The 24232-nt window shown below is 35.4% G+C and overlaps 2 protein-coding genes across 3 annotated transcripts; both read left to right on the top strand.

Moving 5' to 3' along the window:
• Positions 1-522: 522 nt before the first annotated feature.
• On the top strand, positions 523-10084 carry LOC105958664 (structural maintenance of chromosomes protein 3). The gene is made up of 29 exons (XM_088813647.1): positions 523-838; positions 922-997; positions 1122-1160; positions 1263-1330; positions 1430-1501; positions 2170-2249; positions 2333-2411; positions 2490-2607; positions 2676-2851; positions 3027-3272; positions 3397-3518; positions 3992-4136; positions 4438-4610; positions 4686-4785; positions 5404-5540; positions 5684-5879; positions 6746-6833; positions 6924-7108; positions 7304-7444; positions 7508-7699; positions 7787-7970; positions 8057-8127; positions 8220-8371; positions 8504-8672; positions 8761-8907; positions 9016-9111; positions 9252-9426; positions 9612-9796; positions 9890-10084. The coding sequence occupies exons 1-29, from the start codon at positions 824-826 to the stop codon at positions 9890-9892; spliced, it is 3630 nt and encodes a 1209-aa protein (XP_088669773.1). The 5' UTR covers positions 523-823; the 3' UTR covers positions 9893-10084.
• Positions 10085-11012: 928 nt separating this feature from the next.
• LOC105959014 (structural maintenance of chromosomes protein 3) lies at positions 11013-24050 on the top strand. 2 transcript variants are annotated; one of them, XM_088813645.1, is made up of 31 exons: positions 11034-11242; positions 11451-11528; positions 11673-11717; positions 11808-11883; positions 12005-12043; positions 12131-12198; positions 12301-12372; positions 13268-13347; positions 13491-13569; positions 13648-13765; positions 13834-14009; positions 15626-15871; positions 15994-16115; positions 16796-16940; positions 17163-17335; positions 17412-17511; positions 18598-18734; positions 18930-19131; positions 19601-19688; positions 19778-19928; positions 20441-20591; positions 20701-20892; positions 20979-21162; positions 21256-21326; positions 21434-21585; positions 22199-22367; positions 22475-22621; positions 22744-22839; positions 23060-23234; positions 23475-23659; positions 23755-24050. In XM_088813645.1, exons 3-31 carry the CDS (start codon positions 11703-11705, stop codon positions 23755-23757), a joined length of 3612 nt encoding a protein of 1203 aa, XP_088669771.1. In that variant the 5' UTR covers positions 11034-11242; positions 11451-11528; positions 11673-11702; the 3' UTR covers positions 23758-24050. The 2 variants fall into 2 exon arrangements, with proteins under 2 accessions (XP_088669770.1, XP_088669771.1); XM_088813644.1 differs by lacking the exon at positions 11451-11528 and having other exon boundaries at positions 11013-11242.
• Positions 24051-24232: the final 182 nt, after the last annotated feature.

Below are 24232 nucleotides of genomic sequence, written 5' to 3'. Positions count from 1 at the left end.
ATGATTACTTTAAAAGGTACATGGCCAATATTTTTACCCTGCAGTGAAGTATCAGAATGAAAAGAAGAGATAAGAAACTAGGAAATCTAAATTATAAATAACCCCCTAAAGTATGTCTACGTGTTCAATTTTTTGTTTAAAAATTATCTAAATTATTTTAATACTCAAATACAATAAAGCCTCGATAAATTAATTATTGATAAATTAGCAACATCGCTTAAATAATAATTTAATATATCGCTAAATTAATAAAATTTTGCAAGTCCTGACATGTATTAATTTATAAAAGTTTTAACTATATTTGTGATGGCCCTATTTTATTTCCAGATAAATAAATATATTTTCGTAATAAAATATTTATTCAAGTTCATTTTTTTTTCTAAAAAATTAGAAGTTTAAAAAAATTGATTTTTCCATCTAAATCACAATGCATAATTTTATCAAGGTAAATGTAAATACAAACAAGGAAGATTTTTTTAACCTAACAATAGGTAAAAAGAAAAACACTGCCAAGAAAGTTGAGAAATTGAAAAAGAACCGCCGTCTTCAAATCTCTACTCAATTCCCACCATTTTCTTTTTCTTCTTCTTCTTCTTCCTTCGCCCCCCCCCCCCTCTCTCTCTCTCTCTCTCTCTCTCTCTCTCTCTCTCTCTCACACACACACACACACACACACACACACACACACACACACACACACACACACACACACACACATACACACACATGCAATCGCAGAAACTCGCTCACCAACACGGAGTAGAGTGAAGCTTACGACAATCCCCTTCCGCAGCTGAGTTGTAAACTATCGAGAAATTACATCATGTACATAAAGCAGGTGATGTATTACGTTTTTCCTTTTTCGCCTAATTCATTTTATATTGTGCTCACTTGCTAATTGCATGGGGATCTCTGCTATAGGTTGTAATTGAAGGATTTAAGAGTTACAGGGACCAAATTGCAACTGAAACATTCAGTCCCAAAGTTAACTGTGTTGGTATAACATATTTTTCCTCTATGCCTTTTTTCTTATTTCTCTATTCGTCTCCTTGATCATGTATCGCCGTATAACGGTGTTGAATTTTCCAGAAGTAATTCATTTTTGAATATGTATTGTGCAGTTGGTGCTAATGGATCCGGGAAATCCAACTTTTTCCATGGTATATTGATTTCAAGTGTTTGACACCTTATTGTTTTTTTCTTCCTGTTTCATCGGTATTGTTTTGACGATAAAGCAACTTATATATATTATATATATACAGCAATACGCTTTGTGATAAACGATCTATCCCATAACTTGCACAATGAAGAAAGGCAAGAGTTGCTTCATGTATGTTCTGTAGTGAAACTTCTGGTTCTCTCGGATTTTCGCGTATCAATTCTGCTAAATTTTGGACATAAACTGAATATTTGCTTCTCTTCTTGTCAGGAAGGTGCCGGCCACCAAGTGTTATCCGCATTCGTGGAAATTGTGTTCGACAACTCCGACAATCGCATCCCGGTATTTTTTTTGATGATGATATATTTCCATGTTCACGGACATGCCATGAAAAATGCCGATTAGCTATTTTTATTTGTTACTGAAGTTGCTGCCATATGGTTATTTTTGATTTATTTCTACAAATTAGCTGATGCATTGACCACCTCGATATTAATTGTGAACTTCTTTTTCGTGTCTCAATTATTTATTTCTTCATATATTAAAATTGGCATTAGAAATTCGATACTTCATCCTAATGTTAAAATTGATGTTAATGGGTTAGCCCTTATACTATTTTTAACCACTTGTATTACTTGATATCTTGGCGTCTCTGGTGAACTATATGATGAATAAACCACCATATAATCGAGCTAAATGTGATTTCACTTTTGCAAAGGTTCGGTTTGTCTTTGAGTTGTTTGGAATTTGGATGGTTACGATTAGTAATAGATGATGGGATCATAGTTAATTTCCATTTGATTTTCCATGGAAAATGAATCATGTTTATCGGATACTCATAGAAGTAGCCATAAATTTCTGTATATTTACAAATCTAAATGTTTTCTCTATAAGATTCCATGTGTACTTTCTTGTAAGATTCATAATCTTTCCCCAAATTACAGTGGCATCTTCGGCAATATCGTTCTTATTTATCTTGCATGCCTCATATTCATTTTTTTCTTCCACAGGTTGATAAAGAGGAAGTGAGGTTGAGGAGAACAATTGGTGTGAAGAAAGATGAATATTTCTTGGATGGAAAACATATCACGTAAGTGTACTCTTAGTCTTTGTCTCTTTCGTGTAACCTGCTTGTTGATATTTGGACAATCTATGATAATTTTGAGTTTTCAGGAAGACGGAGGTCATGAATCTGCTGGAAAGTGCGGGATTCTCTCGTTCTAATCCTTATTATGTCGTGCAGCAGGGAAAAGTATGCCAAAATTATGCTTGTTTTTGTTTCCTTTGGTTGATTTTTAGACCCATCCTTCTGATATATGTCTCTTCCCAGATTTCATTGTTAACATTGATGAAGGATTCACAGCGTCTGGATCTGCTGAAGGAAATTGGTGGTACTCGAGTTTATGAGGAGAGACGTCATGAAAGTTTGAAAATCATGCAGGAGACTGGCAAGTGTTACGCGAGTTGTATCTGAGTTGTCGTTTTGTTTTTGTTTCTGATAGCTAATCTGTTGCAGGTAATAAGAGAAAGCAAATTATTCAAGTTGTCCAATACTTGGATGACAGACTTCGAGAGCTTGATGAAGAGAAAGAGGAATTGAAAAAGTATCAGCAGCTTGACCGGCAGAGGAAGTCTCTTGAATACGCCATTTATGACAAAGAACTTCATGATGCAAGGCAGCAATTGGTGAAGGTATTTTTTACTTCATAATCTTGCCTGTCTTCTTTTATTTTTAAGTCGAAAGGAGCGTTCTGAACATTTTCCTTTTTGTTCTCCAACACGAGGAAATAAGTATTTCAGTCTTGAAATAAACTCAGTACACTCTTGTAAGCATCTGACTTTATGTAGACGTTGTCATTTTTTGCAGATAGAAGAGGAAATATACAAGGTTTCGGAGAAATCTGCCATGATGTACGATAGTATTTCAGACGCCCAAGCAAATTGCAAGGAGTCGGACAAATTACTTAAGGATCTGACTAAAAAAGCTCAGATTTTGAGCAGAGAGAAAGAAGAAATAGAGAAACAGAGGACAGAAGCTATTAAGAAGCATGCGAAACTTAAGCTTGACGACGAAGACTTACGAGATAAGGTTGAAGGGAATATAAAAGCTAAGGTGCTGTTAACCCTTGCATGCCAATTCTTGAATTCGTTATTCAGCTTATGGCTTTGAACAACAATAAGATATTAAAGTAATATGTAAGCGGAAGCTTTTGCTGATGTACTGTTTCGTATTCCAGGAGGATGCTGCTATACAACTTGAGCTTTTGGATAAAGAAATTCAGGGATCCAATGCTGAACTCACTAGAATCACGCTCTTGTATGATGAGCATGTTAGGGCGGAGGATAATTTGACCCGAGAGTATGTTTCCATTTATGCAATGCAGCGCATAATATTCCCCACCTATGTTTTTTCATCTATTTGAGAAATTTATCGTTTCCTGTTTCAAATAATATTAGGCTCTATTATTTGGACGATGGATTTCGAATTCATAATAACAAATCCCTTGTTCTATGCCTAATTACTCTATTTACAGTTACTATAATCCTTACATTAAAGCCTATAATTAAGTGATTCATTACTCTATTTTCCTTCTAATCGTCATGCATCAGCTCCTGACTTCTATACCTTCATCCGTTCGTCAAGGGAGGGTTGATTGGATGTATTATGGAAGTGGAAGAATAATCTTCTTGGCCTTCTTCATCTGTTTGCTTCTTATCGTGTTTCAACCGCTTTACTAATTTTGCTTTGTCCGCTCCGCATTCATGTTAATTAATGATAATATGTACTGGGTGAGTATAATATAAAATCTGGATGTATTGACTATTGTGTAGGATTATGGAGTGCGAAAAACAGCTTAGCATTCTGTACCAGAAACAGGGTCGTGCGACACAGTTTGCTACTAAAGCAGCTCGCGACCAGTGGCTTGAGAAAGAAATTAAGGACTATCAGCAAGTTTTATCTTCAAACCTAGTACAGGTAATTATTTTGGGCTATGAGTGGTGGTTATATTTTAGCTTGTTTATATTTGGCACCCTCTTGGGAAAAAAAGGTGTTACGTAGGTAACTTAGCTCCTATACCGACATTCATCTACAGTTATAGACAATGGTCGTGATAAACAACTTATTGCTATCTTCATCCAAGCACTCTTTTAATCTGAAAGTTTCAATTTTATGAAACCATCGATTTATGTAGTTTCAGTAATTTCAACTTTGTAGCACAAACTATTTTATCCTTTTGAATATCAGAAAGAAATCATTTTAATGTTTTTCTCTTCAGGAGAAAAAACTTAGGGAAGAACTTGATCAGCTCAGGAAAGATATCCGAGAGCACGATGCCTCTATAAAGGTTCGAAAAGCTGAAGTTGCAGAATTAGAATCCCGAATTTCTGGATACATACGAGGATACAACCAGTATAAATTGGAGAGAGACGAACTGCATGACAAGCGGAAGTATGATTAACAATTTAGTTGTTTTATTTGTACAATTTTCTTCATGTAGAGTCTAACCAGTTCATGAATACTTAGGCTTTTGTGGCGGAAAGAGAGCGAACTTTCTGCTGAGATTTATAGGCTTAAATCGGAGGTTGCTAAAGCCGAGAAAAGCCGTGATCACGCAATTCCTGGAGTGAGTTATTTATGTGCTATGATTGGATTGATAACATATTGTTATAGCGTCATTGAACTATGTTTATTTGAATTCAATTCATTTCTTCAAACAATATGGTTGGAAATGTGTATTATGTATATTATTTTATTTTAAGTGCATTGCTCGAGAACGGAGTGAGGAGTGGGAAAGAGAGTTTTTCTGATGCTGATGAAATATTATTAAAACAATTTGACAATCAAATTTAGCATCATTAAACCATATAATCGTATTAAAGATTTTTTTGACCCTTAGAACAAAGTACTTAAGAATCAAGTCCCTCAAGGCCGAATATTTTCAACTAAGAAATAAATTTTCGTCATTATTCACTAAAATTTGCAAGTTAAAAGTAGCCCAGTTAATGAATGTTGTCAAAATTGATTAATCAAGGTTTAGCTGGAGGTGAGAGCTGGGGAATCAGAGTTAATGGAACCGGGTCGAAAAGACAAATATTTGGAAATCAATTTTCTGCTCTAAGTGACCTTGCTGCAGGTCTCTTATACAAGCCGATAAAGCATTATGTTTTTTTATTTCAACATCCCTGTTTTTCTTCCTCTCAACATTGAATCCTGCTTATAATTGTACCATCAACATGCTCAGGATATAAGAAGAGGATTGAGTTCCGTGAGGAGGATATGTGATCAGCATGGTATTGGAGGAGTACATGGTGCTGTTATTGAGTTGTTAGACTGCGAGGAAAAGTTTTTCACAGCTGTTGAAGCTACTGCTGGAAACAGGTTAATACAATTCTTGAGTTCAAATATTGGTTGTATGTCTTCGTTCGTCCGATGACAACACATTGTTTATGCGTGGCTTTAAATATTTGACACCTTCCTTTTATTTTTGGTATGGCTATACTAATATATTCTTCTATGTACAGCTTATTTCATGTGGTAGTTGAAAACGATGATATATCAACCAAGATAATCGGGCACCTCAATGCACAGAAAGGTGGACGGGTGACATTTGTACCATTGAACAGGGTGAAAGTCCCACTAGTTACGTATCCACCAAATGTAGAACCACTTCTGGAGAAATTAGAGTTCCTAGAGAAATATGCTTCAGCATTTGGCCAGGTCAGCCTCTTTTTAGTACTTTCCACAACCTACTCTCACAGTAGGAATATATTTTGAAGTTGCAATTCGACACAGTATTGTTGTTTGGCTGATCATCATATACTGTTTTCGGCAAGTGGCACCGGTCTCCATCGTTGACTTTTTATTTAAAACCTTTTTTTTTTTCTTTCGAAAAGCTATTTTCATTAATATTACTGTCATTGCCTGCAATATTACTGTCTGAGACAGTAATATTGCTGTCTCAGACAGTAATATTAATGTATTAATTAATTTCATAGTCTCAGCCTGCAATATTATTGTCTCCGATAGTAATCCGACAGTAATATTACTGTGTTAATATGAATACTACTGTTTTGGTCTTCAATATTACTGTCTCAGACAATAATAGTGTTGCTAACACAGTAATTTAGGGGAAAAAAATTCAAAAAAAAGTCAACGCCGGCGATCGGCCCCGAAAAATCAGAAAAAAAAATGTTTTCAAAAAATTGTGAAAATGGGGTTAATGTGATATATTTGTTCAAATCCATGGTCAATGTGCAATATTGGTAAAGTTAGAGTATAATGGATGAAATTGATGTAAGTTATATCATTAGGGGTATTTTGGACAAAAAACATGTGGATTGGTTTATTTGCGAAACTTTTTTTTGTCTGAACATATGTGCATTTAAATCCCCTTGTCATGGGTTTATATGCAATTCACCCATTAAAATTTGTAATTAATAATTTATATGAAATATTATGCTTGTTTATTATAGTTTGCAGTTTATTTCACTGAATGCTGCACCTGTTGTTACTTTCTTGAAATATGGTTTCCTAGTGTTGATATTAAATGATTGTACACGTCTTACTTTTTTTCAAATTGTTAGATTTTCTCAAAGACGGTTATTTGCCCAAATTTAGATGTTGCTACAAGAATTGCCCGTACCGATGGTCTGGACTGCATCACCTTGGAAGGTTGCAATTGAACTTCATCTTGTTTTGTATTTCAGCTGCTCTTTTTTTTGGGTCCGGGTCATGATTACGAGTTTATCCCTTCCGCTGCAGGTGATCAAGTAAACAAAAAAGGTGGCATGACCGGTGGATATTATGATTATAGGCGTTCTAAACTGAAATTCGTCAGCACCATTAGACAGAATAAGGATTCTATTATAAGTAAGGAAGATGAACTGAATAAAGTCAGAGACGAACTTCAAAATATCCTTCTTAAACTTATCTTTTTTGTCATGCTTGTTGCGGTCTTTTCTTTACTATGCACCAAAACCTCTATCTGTATCTAGGCATCTTGGCAAATGCCTCTGAATTTGTGAGTATGTTTGTACATCTTCTGAAGTGTCGTTCCGCCGTCTTCTGTACGGTATACGCAATATTCTTGTTCGACTTGTGGTATTTTGTTTTCACTGAACATGCCCCCACAGACTGACCAGAGAATCAACGAACTAGTGGCAGAGCAGGAGAAATTTGGCGCCAAGTTGGCTCATGAAAAATCTGAACTCGAACAACTGAGGCAGGACGTTATAAATTCTGAGAAGCAAAAACCATCCATTTCTAAGTCACTTGATAAGAAAGTTAGTTAACCTTTTGTTTATCCGATCCCTTGATCATTTTTAACATTCGTTGCATTTTTGCAGGTGAAGTCGCTCGACAGCATATTGACTCAGATAGAACATAATAGAGCTAATATTGCTAATAAAGAAAAGGAAATGGGAACTGAACTTGTTGATCACTTGACACCAGAGGAGAAAGAGTCGCTCTCTCGGTTGAATCCTAAAATAACTGATCTGAAGAAGCAGCTAATTACCTGCAGGAGTAACCGTATGGAGGTAAGAAATTAATTTAAGCTCTTTTGCAGATATTTGACTTTTTCTTGCTTTCGTGTAATGTAATCACTTGACATTGTCAATTCACAGGCCGAAACAATAAAAGCAGAGCTTGAGATGAATCTTTCCACAAACCTTGTGAGGCGGAAAGAAGAGTTGGAGGCAGTAAAGCAATCTGCAGAAACTGACGTGTTACAAAGAGAAGCAGCGCTGAACAGACAGGAATTAGCACATGAAAAATTATCGATCGATCAATTGACTCAACAGCTCAAGCGTGAGACCTCATGCTCTTTATTGTCAAATTTAAGCTGAAGTTCGATTGACTTTGCTTTGACTTAAGATGTTTTGTATCGTCCACAGGAGTAACTAAGAGTATAGACCAGAAGAATACGGAACTGGAAGAAATTAAAATTGAAAAAGAGAAACTAAAAGTAGTCTGCTATTGTAGAATAATCTTGTCGTTCGCACATGTGTGTGTGTGTGTGTCTTATGTAGATGCTAAAATTAGTCATTGTTGATGTAGAGGTTGCAAGATGAGTACCAATCTACGCTGCAAGATGAAGAGAAAGATCTGGAGCAACTACTGAGTAATAAGAATATATATCTGTCCAAGCAAGTAGAGTACTCGAAGAAAATTCGGGAATTGGGTCCACTATCTTCCGATGCTTTTGAAACGTAATCTTCGTAACTGAAATTTTACTATTTCACCAACGACTTAAGTGATTACGTTGTACATTTTCATTATATAAGTCAGTACATTAGGGTGGATCGCTTCTGTGATTTATTTATCTTTTACGCAAATTTTAGGTACAAGCGAAGAAGCATAAAAGAACTGTACAAACTGCTTCACAAATGTAATGAGCAACTGCAACAGTTCAGCCATGTGAACAAAAAGGCTCTCGATCAATATGTTAATTTCACAGACCGAAGAGAAGAGCTCCAGAGAAGACAGGCGCAGTTGGATGCTGGTGACGATGTATAGTTATTCATTTTGGTCGTTATATTTCTTTTGTAGTTGTAGTTAGCATTTGCGGCTAATTTGACTTTCTGTTCATCTTTATTAGAAAATCAAAGAACTTATATCAGTTTTGGATATGAGAAAGGATGAATCAATTGAGCGTACATTTAAAGGTGTGGCTAAGCATTTTCGAGAAGTATTTTCTGAACTTGTGCAAGGAGGTCACGGATTTTTGGTTATGATGAAGAAGAAGGTTTATTATATTCTCTCATTGTCGTTAATTTTGTGTACTGCTGTTATTCCCCTGTAATTAGTGATACTTTACATTATTATATATGGGTTACCCTCGATTTGTTTACAGGATAATGACGACTTTGATAATGATCAAGATGACGATGAGCCTCGACCATCGGAAGCAGAGGGGAGGGTTGACAAATACATTGGCGTCAAAGTGAAGGCAAGCAATTAACTTTTTTCTGCAGTCTTGTGTGTGTTGAGCTCTGCATTATATTTAGCTAAGGTCGAAAAATACTGAAGCAATTTTGAAAGCAATTCCTGTATCTAAATCTAATTTTTTTAACCGTTTCTTGTTATCAGGTTTCTTTCACTGGGCACGGAGAGACGCAGTCGATGAAACAATTATCCGGCGGTCAGAAAACTGTGGTGGCTTTGGCATTAATCTTCGCCATACAAAGATGTGATCCTGCCCCGTTTTATCTTTTTGATGAGATAGACGCAGCACTTGATCCTCAGTACAGAACTGCCGTTGGAAGTATCCTTTGCTATATGCTCTTCACTCAAGTTCCCTTTTCCATTGCATTGCCTTTTTGTTTGTAACTTTCGATTATACAAAATCCTGGCATCTGATTTTGTTCTGCTTAATCAATTTTTTCCCCCCTAATCTTTTCAATTAAATCCGCTTTAGCTTTTTGTGGATCTTTAACTTGTTTCTTGTAGACATGGTTCGTCGCTTAGCAGACACGGCAAGCACTCAGTTTATAACTACTACGTTTCGGCCTGAGCTTGTGAAAGTAGCTGACAAGATATATGGTGTGGAGCACAAAAACAGAGTGAGCCGTGTTAACGTTGTGTCCATTGAAGAAGCTTTGGATTTCGTTGAGCGCGACCAGTCCCACAACGAGGTTAACATTTTTACTTATTATTTCTTTTAGCTCGCCTTCGGGGGACGATAAACTGATTATATATTGACTATTTATATTCTTGTGAAATTGCAGTGATATTATTGAAAAATCCTTGTCGATAACTGACGTGCAATGACCACGATGAGAAAAACTCCGTAAGTTAACCAATTTCTCTCCTAACTTTAGATCATAACTAGTAATAGGTATTTAGGTAGATTTTTTTTTTCTTTTTTTCTTTTTCTAGTTTTTGTGGATATTCTTTATTAATTAATTAATTTATTTGAGAGGTATTTTTGTGGATATTCAGGTCTGGTGTTTGATCAATTAGTTTTTCTACTATCTGGTTTCAATGTTGGATATAAAGTAGCAACTGACATGGTATGTGTCTGAAAAGTGATTTTTTTTTAATAAATTTATTTAAGCAGGGTTGAGATTGTTTTATCTGCAAGCAACATGACACTAGAGTGTCGAAAAAAGTTGCCACAAAATGACAACAAAAAGTGTCGATTTTTTTCAAAAATACTAGATACCAGAATACCGTGAAATGGCAAAAAAAAAAAAAAAAAAAAAGAACGATATTCAACTTAGCGTCGAAAAAATCCAGAAAACATAGACATTGTTGTTATCGGTCCGTAAAAACGACATGTGCATGTCGTGTGTGGACCGAAGCTTCTTTAACAAAATCATCCATTTATCAACATCTTTTCCCAATTATGTGCTCAATGCAGCTTATATTCATTATTCTAACAAGAAAATCTCAAATAGTGCTCATGGTTTTCACATTTTTATTTTCAAAAAAACTTAACTAAAGAAATAAATCCTTACTTCTTCGTCGGTGGCGGCAATGGTTGTGGGCAGCGACGGTTGTGGCGGTCGTCTTCAGCGGCGTTGGAGTTTTGCTCGTCGTTCTTCTCCTTCCCTCTCTTCTCTCGTTTCAAAATTTCCTTTTTTTTCTGTCTTGCAATACTAATTACAAATAATTTGAAAAAATAATATCAAAATAGATACTGGGGCTATATTAGTAATTTCCAGTCTTACTCTCAATAAAATCTTTCTCCTTAAGAAATTTTGGCAGCCTTTACCAATCCGAAAGTATTACAATTAGCTCTCCAATAACAAAAATTATAACAGTTACACCCTTGCTAGTTATAGGGATAAAATTGTAATTCGGAGGAAAAAAGAAAACATAAAAAAAAAGGAAATTGGAGAAATTGAAAAAATGGAAATAACACTACACGGCTGAAAAATAATCGCGTCTTAAAATGTCAAGTCAATTCCCTCCATTTTCTTCTTCTTCTCCCGCTCCCCCCCCCCCTCTCTCCCTCTCTCTCTATCTCTCTCTCTCTCTCACACACACACACACACACACGCACTGGCGCACAACACAGAGTGGGTAAACTACAGAGTAGAGTGGAGCTTACGATAATCTCCTTCAACCGCTGACGGGTGAGTTCTTCTGTACATGTTTTAGCTTTGTAGAATTTACTAAAAAACTAGCCCCAATTCTGTATAGAACCCTAGACTTCAGTTTCTGCTCGATGTTTTTTTTTCTCCCTTTCTCAGTTTATCATTTGTGTCTTATCTTAATTGTAGTAATTTTTCAACCTCTGATATGGTCCTTTTGCCTATTTTGTTTTAATTTATTTCGATTTAGGCATTTATGGGTACTTCTACCTCGAATTTTTGACTGATACTTTCAGTTATACTGGTTAATCCAGAACAAAAAGACCAGGTTCTGGAATTTTCTCTGAATTAAGTGTTGTTTAATATTTGAGTTTTTGTCCTAAAATGAAACTATTTGAGTTTTGTAAGTAGTTATTCCAATTATGGGTCCTGATTGTAACCAATTTGCTACTGTTCTCATGCCAAATTGCAGAGGAGTTGCAAATCATCGAGGAATTACATCATGTACATAAAGCAGGTGATGTATTACTCTCCCTCTCTCTGTTTTTTTTGCCTGATTCATTTTATATTGTGCTTGCTTGTTTATTGCATGGGATCTTTGTTATAGGTTGTAATCGAAGGGTTTAAGAGTTACAGGGAGCAAATTGCAACTGAAACATTCAGCCCCAAAGTTAACTGTGTTGGTATATCATATTTTCCCCTTATGCCTCTTTCTTATTTCTGTATTCGTTTTCTTACTTATGTATTGCCATATAATGATGTTGAATTTCCTAGAAGTAATTCATATTGATTTGTATTATGCAGTTGGGGCTAATGGATCTGGAAAATCCAATTTTTTCCATGGTACGTTGATTTTAAGGGTTTGACACCTTATTGTTGTTCTGTTTTATCAGTATTGTTTTGATGATGAATCAACTTCTATATATACAGCAATACGCTTTGTGATAAATGATCTGTCCCATAACTTGCGCAACGAAGAAAGGCAAGCGTTGCTTCATGTATGTTCTGCAATCAAACATTCTGGTTCTCTCATATTTCACGTATCAATTCTGCTAAAATTTGTACATAAACTGAATAATCTTTGCTCCTTTTCTTGTCAGGAAGGCGCAGGCCATCAAGTGTTATCCGCATTTGTGGAAATTGTGTTTGACAACACTGACAATCGCATCCCGGTATATTATTTTTGATATATGCTATGAAATGCTGATAAGCTCTTTCTATATTTGGTAAAGAAGTTGGTATCATATAGTTCTTTTGTTTCGTAGTTGGAATTATTTCTACAACTTACCTGGCAGTAAATGAGTGTACAGAAGTACTCCATAAGCAGTCCTCATATATCTATTTTCGCAACATGGAAGTATAAGTTGATGCATATTGTTTATGTACAGTAAATGACATGGAACAGGTTTAAGAAGACTATTAAATGGTAATTGGAAAATGATGTGAATAGTTGTAGAATAAACATATTAGTTAGATGCAGAAGCAGGAAAACAACATCAATACATGTTTGCCTATTAGCTAATGCATGGACCACCACAATGTCAATTTTGAACTTCTTTTCTTGTCTCAGTTATTTTTCTTCATACCATTATAGATATCGTATTAGAAATTCAATAGTCCATCCTAATGTTAAAATTGGTGTCAATAGGTTAACTTCATACTATTTTTAACTACTTATAAAACCTGATTACTTAACGTATCCGATGAACTATATGATGAATAAACAACCATATAATTGGGCTAAAGGTGATTTCAATTCATTAAAATCTGGGTTCGTCTCGTCGTTGACTTGTTTGGGTCGTTACAATAAGTAATAGATGATGGGATTATAACTCATTTCCATTTGATTTCCATGTGAAATAAATCATGGTTATTGGATCAATAGAGAAGTAGCCACAAATTTATGTACTTTTACTTAACTACGTGTTTTCTCTATAAGATTATCTATAGTATTCCGTGTGTACTTTCCTGTAAGTGTCATAAACTCTCCCCAAATTGCAGTGGCATCTTCTCAATATTGTTCTTTTTTGTCTTGCATGATTAATTTACTTTTTTATCCTTCTACAGGTTGATAAAGAGGAAGTGCGGCTGAGGAGAACAATTGGTGTGAAGAAAGATGAATATTTCTTGGATGGAAAGCATATCACGTAAGTGCATACTTGGATTGCACAGAATCATATTTTTATTATATTACTTGTTTCTTCATTATTTTTGTACACTTAGTTTTTGTCTCTTTCCTATCACCTCCTTGGTGATCGTTGAATAATCTATGACAGTTTTGAGTTTTCAGGAAGACGGAAGTCATGAATCTGCTGGAAAGTGCGGGATTCTCTCGTTCTAATCCTTATTATGTTGTGCAGCAGGGAAAAGTATGCCAAAGTTGTCCTTGTTTTTGTTTCCTTTGGTTGATTTTTTTACCCATCCTTCTGATATATGTCTCTTCCCAGATTTCATCGTTGACATTGATGAAGGATTCACAGCGACTGGATCTGCTGAAGGAAATTGGTGGTACTCGAGTTTATGAGGAGAGACGTCGTGAAAGTTTGAAAATCATGCAGGAGACTGGCAAGTGTTACATGAGTTGCTTCTGACATGTTGTTTTGTTTTTGTTTCTGACAGCTAATCTTTTGCAGGTAATAAGAGAAAGCAAATTATTCAAGTTGTCCAATACTTGGATGACAGACTTCGAGAGCTTGATGAAGAGAAAGAGGAATTGAAAAAGTATCAGCAGCTTGACCGGCAGAGGAAGTCTCTAGAATATGCTATTTATGACAAAGAACTTCATGATGCCAAGCAGCAATTGGTGAAGGTATTTTACTTCATAACCTTGCCGTGTTCTTTCATTTTTAAGTCTGAAGGAAGTGGCCTTTGTACTTCATACAGAACGGCGCAGCAACTTTATACTTCTTGGTTCTCTTTACTTGACTACAATTAACTTAAAAAATTCAAAGCCTCATTTAGATTCTTCCCTTTCTCTTCCTTTTTGCCAACATTATAATGCAAATGCCAGAAGAAACTAATTATTTTCTGAAGTAAATAATTACTTTGATTGAGAAATGACAATGGGACAGTGTCACAGCAGTAGTTGTTCTTAATTTGAGAGTGGCATGCTACAATTGCTTATCATATTGTCAATTTCGGTCTTATGCGTATTCCGTAATCCAAAAAGATGTTACCCTATTGTCAATTTTTAGTAGAAGCAAATGGCCTTACAGGTTGTATCAATATATAATGACAACTAAGGATCCCGTATGCTGCAGTAGTGAGTCACTAAATCATTAATGCGAATACACCTAATTTTAATATGAGCACATAATAATTTTAAAGCTCAAAATTTAAAATGCATAATGAAAACAAGAGAAGACCAAAAGTGACGTTGAAGTCAGATTTCTAGAATAAGGATGGGATCAATACATTTTTTTCTAACAGTGAGATCAATTTTTTAAATGCATTATTGGAAGAAAACTTTAGACCGACAACTTAATTTATGAGGTTCAACAGTATATGGATATATACTACTCCCTCCGTCCCAATTTAAATAACGTTTTGGGTTGTTGCACACATATTAAAAAAATCAATAAATGTGTATAGATTATAGTAAAAAGCATAGAAAAATACTAATATATCCTTGACATTAATTGTTTTACAACTAACTAATTAGGAGTGATAAAGGGTAAAATTGAAAACAGTGCAATTAATGATGCATTGAAAATCTAAAATGACAAATAATTTAAGACAAGAATAGCTCTCTATAAAGACATATAATATGGCAGAGGGAGTAATACATGTAATGCATATCTAAGAAAAATAATGAATTTGAAACTGGCCCCAGTTTTATGTTCTGTTAAGAAAAAAATACTAGTTCTGATATTATTAAACTGAGGTCTCTGTAATTAAAGTAATATCCGTTTCTTCTTTTTAAAATAATGAACAATTTATAATTTCGAAATGACTATTGTAATTTATGTATCAAAACAAACCGATCTCTTCAAAAGGAAGTATGCTTTAGGATAGTAACTACAGAGTCGTCTTTTGAACAGTTTCCTTTTTGTTCTCCAAAGCATGGGATAGAAGTATTTCAGTCGTGAAATAAACTCTCTGTGGAATCTTTGAGCAAAAAGTATTAGAAATGAGGCTACTTGCCAAAGATGAAACCTTAGGGAGGCTGGTGCTAAAAATGAAACATCAATGAAGGTTGTTACGAATAAAGTTTCTGGACACAGTTCAAGGACTTCAGTTAGTCGTTGTTCTGCCTATGGCTTTGAACAATAAATATATTACTTGATTTTCTCTCTATGAATCATTTAATCTTACTGCACATGCATGTGAAGATCTCCAACATTGTTTCGGTATATCATCTGGAGTGGCTTGTAAACATTTTATTGTAAGCATCTGACTATATGTAAACATTGCCATTTCTTGCAGATAGAAGAGGAAAGATACAAGGTTTCTGAAAAATCTGCCACAATGTACAATAGTGTTTCAGACGCCCGTGCAAAGTGCAAGGAGTTGGACAAATCACTTAAAGATGTGACCAAAGAAGCTCAGATTTTGAGCAGAGAGAAAGAAGCAATAGAGAAACAGAAGACAGAAGCTATTAAGAAGCGTGCAAAACTTGAGCTTGACAACAAAGACTTACACGAGAAGATTAAAGGGAATAAAAAAGCTAAGGTGCTGCTGGCACTTTTCATGCTAAATTCTTGAATTTTTGAATTCTTGGAAGATGTACATATGAATGAAATGAAGTAATCTGTAAGTGGAAGCTTTTGCTGATGTACCGTTTCATATTCCAGGAGGATGCTGCTGTACAACTTGAGCTTTTGGATAAAGAAATTCAGGGATCCAATGCTGAACTCACTAGAATCACGCAGTTGTATGATGAGCATGTCAGGGTGGAGGATAATTTGACCCGAGAGTATGTTTCTATTTATGCAGTGCAGCGCATGAAATTTTCCACCTATGTTAAGTTATCTATTTGATGTTTCTGGCATGAGAAAAGTATTATTTCCAGTTTTTAATAAAATTAAGCTCCATTTTTTGGAAGAGGGATTTCAAATCCATAATAACAAATCCCTCTTACTTGTTTGGATAGAGGGATTTGATGATGGATTTCAATCCCCACCCCTCCTTTTTAGTTATAAATTGAGCCATTGCTGTGGATTTCAAACCACTTAATTTGGAGTTTTTGAAATCCTTTCCCCAAATCAAATCCTTATATCAAATGGAATTGGAGGCTTAAGGTATCTTCTTCCTACTACTTTTGAGGTTTATGGTTTACCTCATGAAAAGCCGTCAATAATTTTCAATGAAACTGCAATTTTTCATAACATTTGTACCTAACAAGTTAGTCTATAGCCAGCCTCGTGTTGCGCTGTAGTCAAAGTAGCCGTTGGTGACCAAAATTCAATATATGTCTTTTTTAAATGAACGAGTTAACCTGCCTAGTCTCCCGGGTCAACACGGCTAGTTACTGAATTTTAAAAACTCGTTTTTAAAAAAACATATATTTTTGTTTTGTCCGCTCTGCATTCATGTTATTTAATGACACTATGTACTGGGTGAGTATAATATAAAATCTGGATGTATATTGTGTAGGATTATGGAGTGCGAAAAACAGCTTAGCATTCTGTACCAGAAACAGGGTCGTGCAACACAGTTTGCTAATAAAGCAGCTCGTGACCAGTGGCTTAAAAAAGAAATTAAGGACTATCAGCAAGTTTTATCTTCAAACCTAGTACAGGTAATTGTTCTCTTCATCTCTATAACAGTGGTTAGTGAACATGCCATTATAATGTAGTTGAGAGGATGTTAGACATATGATGTGTGATGATTTATATTTTGTGTCTTGGTAGCTAAAATATGTCTGGCATGTTATTCCTTGGATTTCTTTTACTTTTTTCTTTGACCTAGTATTCTGCAAGAATTAGAAACAAAAATCATTTTTAATGTTTTTTCTTTTCAGGAGCAAAAACTTAGGGATGAACTTAAGCAGCTCGAGAAAGATATCCTAGAGCACGATGCCTATATAAAGGGACGGAAATCTGAAGCCGCTGAATTGGAATCCCTAATTTCTGGATACATACAAGGATACAACCAGTTTAAATTGAATAGAGATGAACTGCATGACAAGCGAAAGTATGATTTAACATTTTTTTCCTTTTATTTGTAAATTTTTCTTCATGTGGAGTCTAACCAGTTTACGAATACTTAGGTCTTTGTGGGGGAGAGAGAGTGAACTTTCGGCTGAGATTGATAGGCTCAAATCGGAGGTTGCGAAAGCCGAGAAAAGCCTCGATCACGCGACTCCTGGAGTGAGTTCTTGATGTCCTATGGTTGGATGGATTACATGTTGTTATAGCATTGTTGAACTATGTTGATTTCAATTCATTTCTTCAAACAATATGGTAGGAAATGTGCATAAGATGGTTGACATCTGGGTTTGTAGATTGTAGTTGTGGATCTAATGATGGAATTATAAGTGCATTGCTCGAGAGGGAAGTGAGGGATGGGTAAGAGGTGTGCTGGATAATTAATATTGGTAGGGGGGTATGCTGGGAGGTAGTTTTTCTATTGCTGATGAAGTATTATTAAAACAATTTGACAATGAGGTTTAGCATGATCAAACCATATAATCATATTAAAGATCTGGACCCTTAACACAAGATTCTACGGGTACTTAAGAATCAAGTCCCTCGAGGCTGAAGGTGAAACCATCTATTATTAAAATTAAAAGAAGAAATATTTTCAACTAGAAAAATAAGTTTTTGCCATTATTTACTTAAATTTTTAAGTTAAAAATGGTCCAATCAATTAATATGGTCAAAATTGATTAGTCAAGGTTTAGCTGGAGGTGAGAGCTTGTGCCTGATAAACAGTGTGCTGACAATGAGGAATATATTTCAAAAAAAATAAAATTAGTTAACCGGACCGGGTTCAAAATAGAGAGTCGTGACTATAACCGTGGTCCTTTTTCTCTTTTATTTCTTATCTTCCATGGTGGTCAACTTTGTATTGAAAAGGCAGTAGATTGAAAGAAGTGCCAAGCGATTTTGCTTTTATTCATGGTCATTCAGAAATGGTTCTTTCCTTTAGGGCATGATAAAAACTTTGACAAATCATAGACTATACATTCTCGCTGTTTTTAGTTCAACACATGGTCAAATTAGAGCACATTTTTGCTTCTTATTGTTCACATATTTAAAGTACTGGCTTCCTCATGAAATTCAGTATGGAGTATTTTGTTAACCCGTTTATTCTATTTCTTCTTTAAGTGACCTTGCTGTAGGTCTCTTACACAAGCGGATAAAACATTATGTTTTTATTTCAACATTCCTGCTTTTCCTTCCTCTCTACATTGAAACCTGCTTTTAATTGTACCACCTTCTCAACATGCTCAGGATATACGAAGAGGATTGAATTCTGTGAGGAGGATATGTGATCAGCATGGTATTGGAGGAGTACATGGTCCTGTTATTGAGTTGTTAGACTGCGAGGAAAAGTTTTTCACAGCTGTTGAAACTACTGCTGGAAACAGGTTATAATACAATTCTTGAGTTTAAATGTTTAGTGGTGTCTAACAAAATCACAATATCGGTTTATGTGTTTGTTCTCCCTTTTGCTCGTCATTGAAGAAGAGTGCTGACAACACCTTGTTATGCGTGGCTTTAAATATTTGACACCTTCCTTTTATTTTTATTATGGCTATACTAATATATTCTTGTATGTACAGCTTATTTCATGTGGTAGTTGAAAATGATGATATATCAACCAAGATAATTGGGCACCTCAACGCACAAAAAGGTGGACGGGTGACATTTGTACCATTGAACAGGGTGAAAGCCCCACAAGTTACGTATCCACAGAACTCCGATGTGATACCACTTCTGAAGAAATTAAAATTCCTAGAGAAATATACTTCAGCATTTGGTCAGGTCAGCCTTGTAACATGTATTTTTTTCCCACAACCTACTCTCAGTAGGAATTTATTTTGAAGTTAAATTTGACGCAGTAATGTTGTTTGGCTGAATCATATACGATCTTTGGTAAATCGCACTGGCAGTTCTAACTTTAGATAGAACTATTCTTGTAGTCAAGATCAACATCACGTGTAATGATTTGGTGATGATTTGCCTCATGACTTTCGTTTGCTACTTTTTTCGTTACAGTTTCAAAGAATAATGTCCTTGAAGCTGTTGAGCGTAGTGCATAGAATGTTTGTAAATTGATAAATGACTTCTTATATAAGTTAGAACACTGAAATTCCTAAATGATATTGTTTGATAAATGGGAATTCAAGTAGCTTCCACATTGTTTAGTTATCATAGGTCATATCATCATATGGGTCTACTACTGTTGATATTAAATGTTTGTTTACATGTGTTTCTTTTTTCAAATTGGTAGATTTTCTCAAAGACGGTTATTTGCCGAGATTTAGATGTTGCTACAAGGGTTGCCCGTACTGATGGTCTGGACTGCATAACCTTGGAAGGTTGCAATTGAACTTCATCTTGTTTTGTATTTCAGCTACTCTTTTTTTGGGTCCGGTTCATGATTACGAGTTTACCCCTTCCGCTGCAGGTGATCAAGTAAACAAAAAAGGTGGCATGACCGGTGGATATTATGATTATAGGCGTTCTAAACTGAAATTCATGAGCATCATTAGACAGAATATGAAGTCTATTAAGATGAAGGAAGATGAACTGAATAAAGTCAGAGACGAGCTTCAAAATATCCTTTTTAAACCTATCTTTTTGTTTATGTAGCACTGCAGTGTTATGCTTGTTGTGATATTTTCCTTATTATGCATCTACAGTGGTTATAGAATACACCTAAACTCCTTTTAAGTCCTGGTCGACAAATATTTTTGACTTATTATTTACTTAAATTCAATGTCCATGTATATTTGATCAGCATTTTGGCTGTTGCCATCATAGGTGGAAGATGTTATCATCATACATTATAGATGGTTACCGTTCAGGCATCTATTACAATACATGCATGAGTATGTGAGCACGGGAACCTGCTTTATGTTGTCGACATGGTGTTTCAATATAAAAATCATAAAATTCTGTTATACATAGTGTTAATCGTCCACTGGTTTATTTGTAGTTATTATGCCTTGTTGTATCTAGGCATGTTCTGAAGTGTTGTTCCTCCACTGTTGACATGCCATGAGCAGTACGGTCTACTCAATATTCTTGTTCAACTTTTGTATTTTGTTTTCGCTGAACATGTCCCACAGACTGACCAGGAAATCAGTGAGCTAATGGCAGAGAAGCAGAAAAATGAAGCCAAGTTAGCTCATGAAAAATCTGAACTTGAACAGCTGAGGCAGGATGTTGTGAACTCTGAGAAGCAAAAACTATCGATTTCAAAGTCACTAGAGAAGAAAGTGAGTTAACCTTGGAAGAGGATCTAATGGATCTCAGTAGTGGTTTTGTTTTTTAATGAGAGGGGATCTAATGGCTTAGTTTTTTTTGACATTCGTTGCATTTTTGCAGGAGAAGTCGCTCGACAGCATATTGACTCAGATAGAACATAATAGAGCTAATATTGCTAATAAAGAAAAGGAAATGGGAACTGAACTTGTTGATCACTTGACACCAGAGGAGAAAGAGTCGCTCTCTCGGTTGAATCCTAAAATAACTAATCTGAAGGAGCAGCTAATTACCTGCAGGAGTAACCGTATGGAGGTAGGAAATTAATTTAAGCTCTTTTGCAGACATTTGATTTTTACTTGCTTTCGTGTAATGTAATCATTTGACGTTGTCAATGACAGGCCGAAACAAGAAAAGCAGAGCTTGAGATGAATCTATCTACAAACCTTGTGAGGCGGAAAGAAGAGTTGGAGGCAGTAAAGCAATCTGCAGAGACTGACATGTTACAAGGAGAAGCAGAGCTGAACAGACAGGAATTAGCAGATGGGAATTTATTAGTTGGTCAACTAACTCAACAGCTCAAGCGTGAGTTCACTTGACCTCATGCTCTTTATTGTCAAACTTCAGCTTAAGTTGAATCGACTATGCTTTATATTAAGATGTTAATATCTTCCACAGGAGTAATTGAGGATATAGATCAGAGGAACAAGAAACTGGAAGACTTTATAACTGAAAAGGAAAATCTAAAGGTAGTCTTCAACGGGTTAAATGTTTGGTACTTTACCATTGTAAAATAATTTTGTCGTGATGTGTGTGTGTCTTATGTAGATGCTAAAATTATTCCTTGTTGATGTAGAGGTTACAAGATGAGTACCAATCTACTCTACAAGATGAAGAGAAAGAACTAGAGCAACTACTGAGTAAGAAGAATATATATCTGTCCAAACAGGAAGAGTACTCGAAGAAAATTCGGGAATTGGGTCCACTATCTTCCGATGCTTTTGAGACGTAATCTTCATAACTGAATTTTTACTATCTCACCCCCAACTTGAGTACTATCTGAACATATTTTTGTTGCATTTTATTTTCTAGTACTGTCTTTCTGCATGTCTGCTTTTTAAGATCACGGAGGATCTATTTTGCCATTCCTCTCTTCCCAATAAATCAGCATCACTTTGATGATGTCACGAGGTTTAGAAAGGTTAACCTGGACTTTTGAAAATAATTAGGAAAACTTCGCGAATCTAGTAAACATGTATATCTTATCTGGCATGCAGTGGTGGGTCTATGTCAAGCTAAATATGTTATTTCTTCTCTTGTAACTGCCACATATTTTAGAAGAAAATAAATTGGTTTGACAGAATGGAAGTTGTAAAACACTGGGGTTACTTTATGGTCCTCGCTGGGTCATTTTGAAGCTGTCAACATACCACTCCGTCCTCTAGTAGTGCTCCTACCCTAGGATAAGTTGAGTCTCAGTGTCCCTCTTTTTTTCCCGGTACTCCAAAGTAACATTGTTTCTGCATTTTTATGTCTCTCTCTAATCCTATTTCATTATATATATTCAGTATATTAGGGTGGATTGGTTCTATGATTTATTTATCTGTTACCCAAATTTTAGGTACAAGCGAAGAAGCATAAAAGAACTGTACAAACTGCTTCACAAATGTAATGAGCAACTGCAACAGTTCAGCCATGTGAACAAAAAAGCTCTTGATCAATATGTTAATTTCACCGAGCAAAGAGAAGAGCTCCAGAGAAGACAGGCGGAGTTGGATGCTGGTGATGATGTAAAGTTATTCATCTTAGTTTTTATATTTCTTTTGAAGTTGTAGTTAGCATTTGTGGATGGAGGATACTGATATGTCTAATTTGACTTTCTGTTCATCTTTATTAGAAAATCAAAGAACTTATATCAGTTTTGGATATGAGGAAGGATGAATCAATCGAGCGTACGTTTAAAGGTGTGGCCAAACATTTTCGAGAAGTATTTTCTGAACTTGTGCAAGGAGGTCATGGATTTTTGGTCATGATGAAGAAGAAGGTTTGTTATATTCTCATTGTCGTTAATTTTGTGTACTGCTATTATTTAGTGCAGCTGTTATTCCCCTGTAATTAGTGATGTTTTACATTATTATATATGGGTTACCCTCGATTTGTTTACAGGATAACGACGACTTTGATAATGATCAAGATGATGATGAGCCTCGTCCAGCGGAAACAGAGGGGAGAGTTGAGAAATACATTGGCGTCAAAGTGAAGGCAAGCTCTTAACTTTTTTATGCAGTCTTCTGTGTTAAGCTCTGCATTATACTTGGCAAACATGGACAAATACTGAAGCAATTTTAAGATCAGTCACTCTTTCAGATGGAGTACTTAACAACTTCGAAATCGTTTTTGCTTTTAGAGTAGGTCCTTTGTTAATGTAATTCCTGTATTGCTTCTGAATATATTTTTTTCTTTCACCTTTTCTTCTTATCAGGTTTCTTTCACTGGGCAAGGAGAGACACAGTCAATGAAACAATTGTCTGGCGGTCAGAAAACTGTGGTGGCTTTGGCATTAATCTTCGCCATACAAAGATGTGATCCTGCCCCGTTTTATCTTTTTGACGAGATAGATGCAGCACTTGATCCTCAGTACAGAACTGCCGTCGGACGTATCCTTTGTTATATGCTCTTCTCTTAAGTTCCCTTTTCCATTGCATTCGCAGTTGGCTTTTTATTTCAAACTTCCGATGATACAAAATCCTGGCCTCCTTTCTATATTTTTTTGCTCTATGCCTTCGAGGAAATTAAGTAAAATTTTAAATCGCGACTTTTCAATTATATGACTATTACTGCAACTTATTTTATCTTCTTCTTTAGCTGTTTGTGGATCTTTAACTTGTTTCTCGTAGACATGGTTCGTCGGCTAGCAGACATGGCCAGCACTCAGTTTATAACCACTACGTTTCGACCTGAGCTTGTGAAAGTAGCTGACAAGATATATGGCGTGGAGCACAAAAACAGAGTGAGCCGTGTTAATGTTGTGTCCATTGAAGAAGCTTTGGATTTCGTTGAGCGCGACCAGTCTCACAATGAGGTTAGCATTTTTTTTATTATTGTTTGCTCGCTTTCGAGGAACGATAAACTGATTTATTATTACAACTGACTATTTATATTTTTCTGAAATTGCAGTGATATTATTGGAATATCCTTGTCGATAACTGACGTACAATGACCACGATGAAAAGAACTCCGTAAATTAACAAATATCTCTCCTATTTTAGATTATTATTACTAATAGTAGGTATTCGGGTATGTTTAGAGATTTGTTTTGCCCCTAATATTTGTAGATATTCATGTCTGGTGTTTGATGAATTAGTTTATCTACTGTGGTGTCTGGTTTTAGTGTTGGAAATGAACTGCAATTGTAATTATTTAAGTAGCAACTGACACATGGTATGTTTGAGTTAAGATTGCTTTATTTGTTATCTCTTGGTCTATTATTCAAAGTATTCATTAGGGCTTAAATTTACGAAAAATGCCGGTAAGGTAGAAAAAGATATTTTGCAGAGTTTCCTTTTTTTTTCAACTAATCAACTGTTCAACTTTGAATCTTCTTATATGTTCACTTTGATTATGTCAAATTAAACATAATCTTTTAGATTTTGTT

The sequence above is a fragment of the Erythranthe guttata genome, chromosome 14, assembly GCF_056151865.1.
Source record: "Erythranthe guttata isolate IM_541 chromosome 14, IM_541, whole genome shotgun sequence".
NCBI classification, from domain to species: domain Eukaryota; kingdom Viridiplantae; phylum Streptophyta; class Magnoliopsida; order Lamiales; family Phrymaceae; genus Erythranthe; species Erythranthe guttata.
The sequence above is the reverse complement of the archived record's forward strand: the minus strand, read 5'-3'. Positions and strand labels throughout refer to the sequence as shown.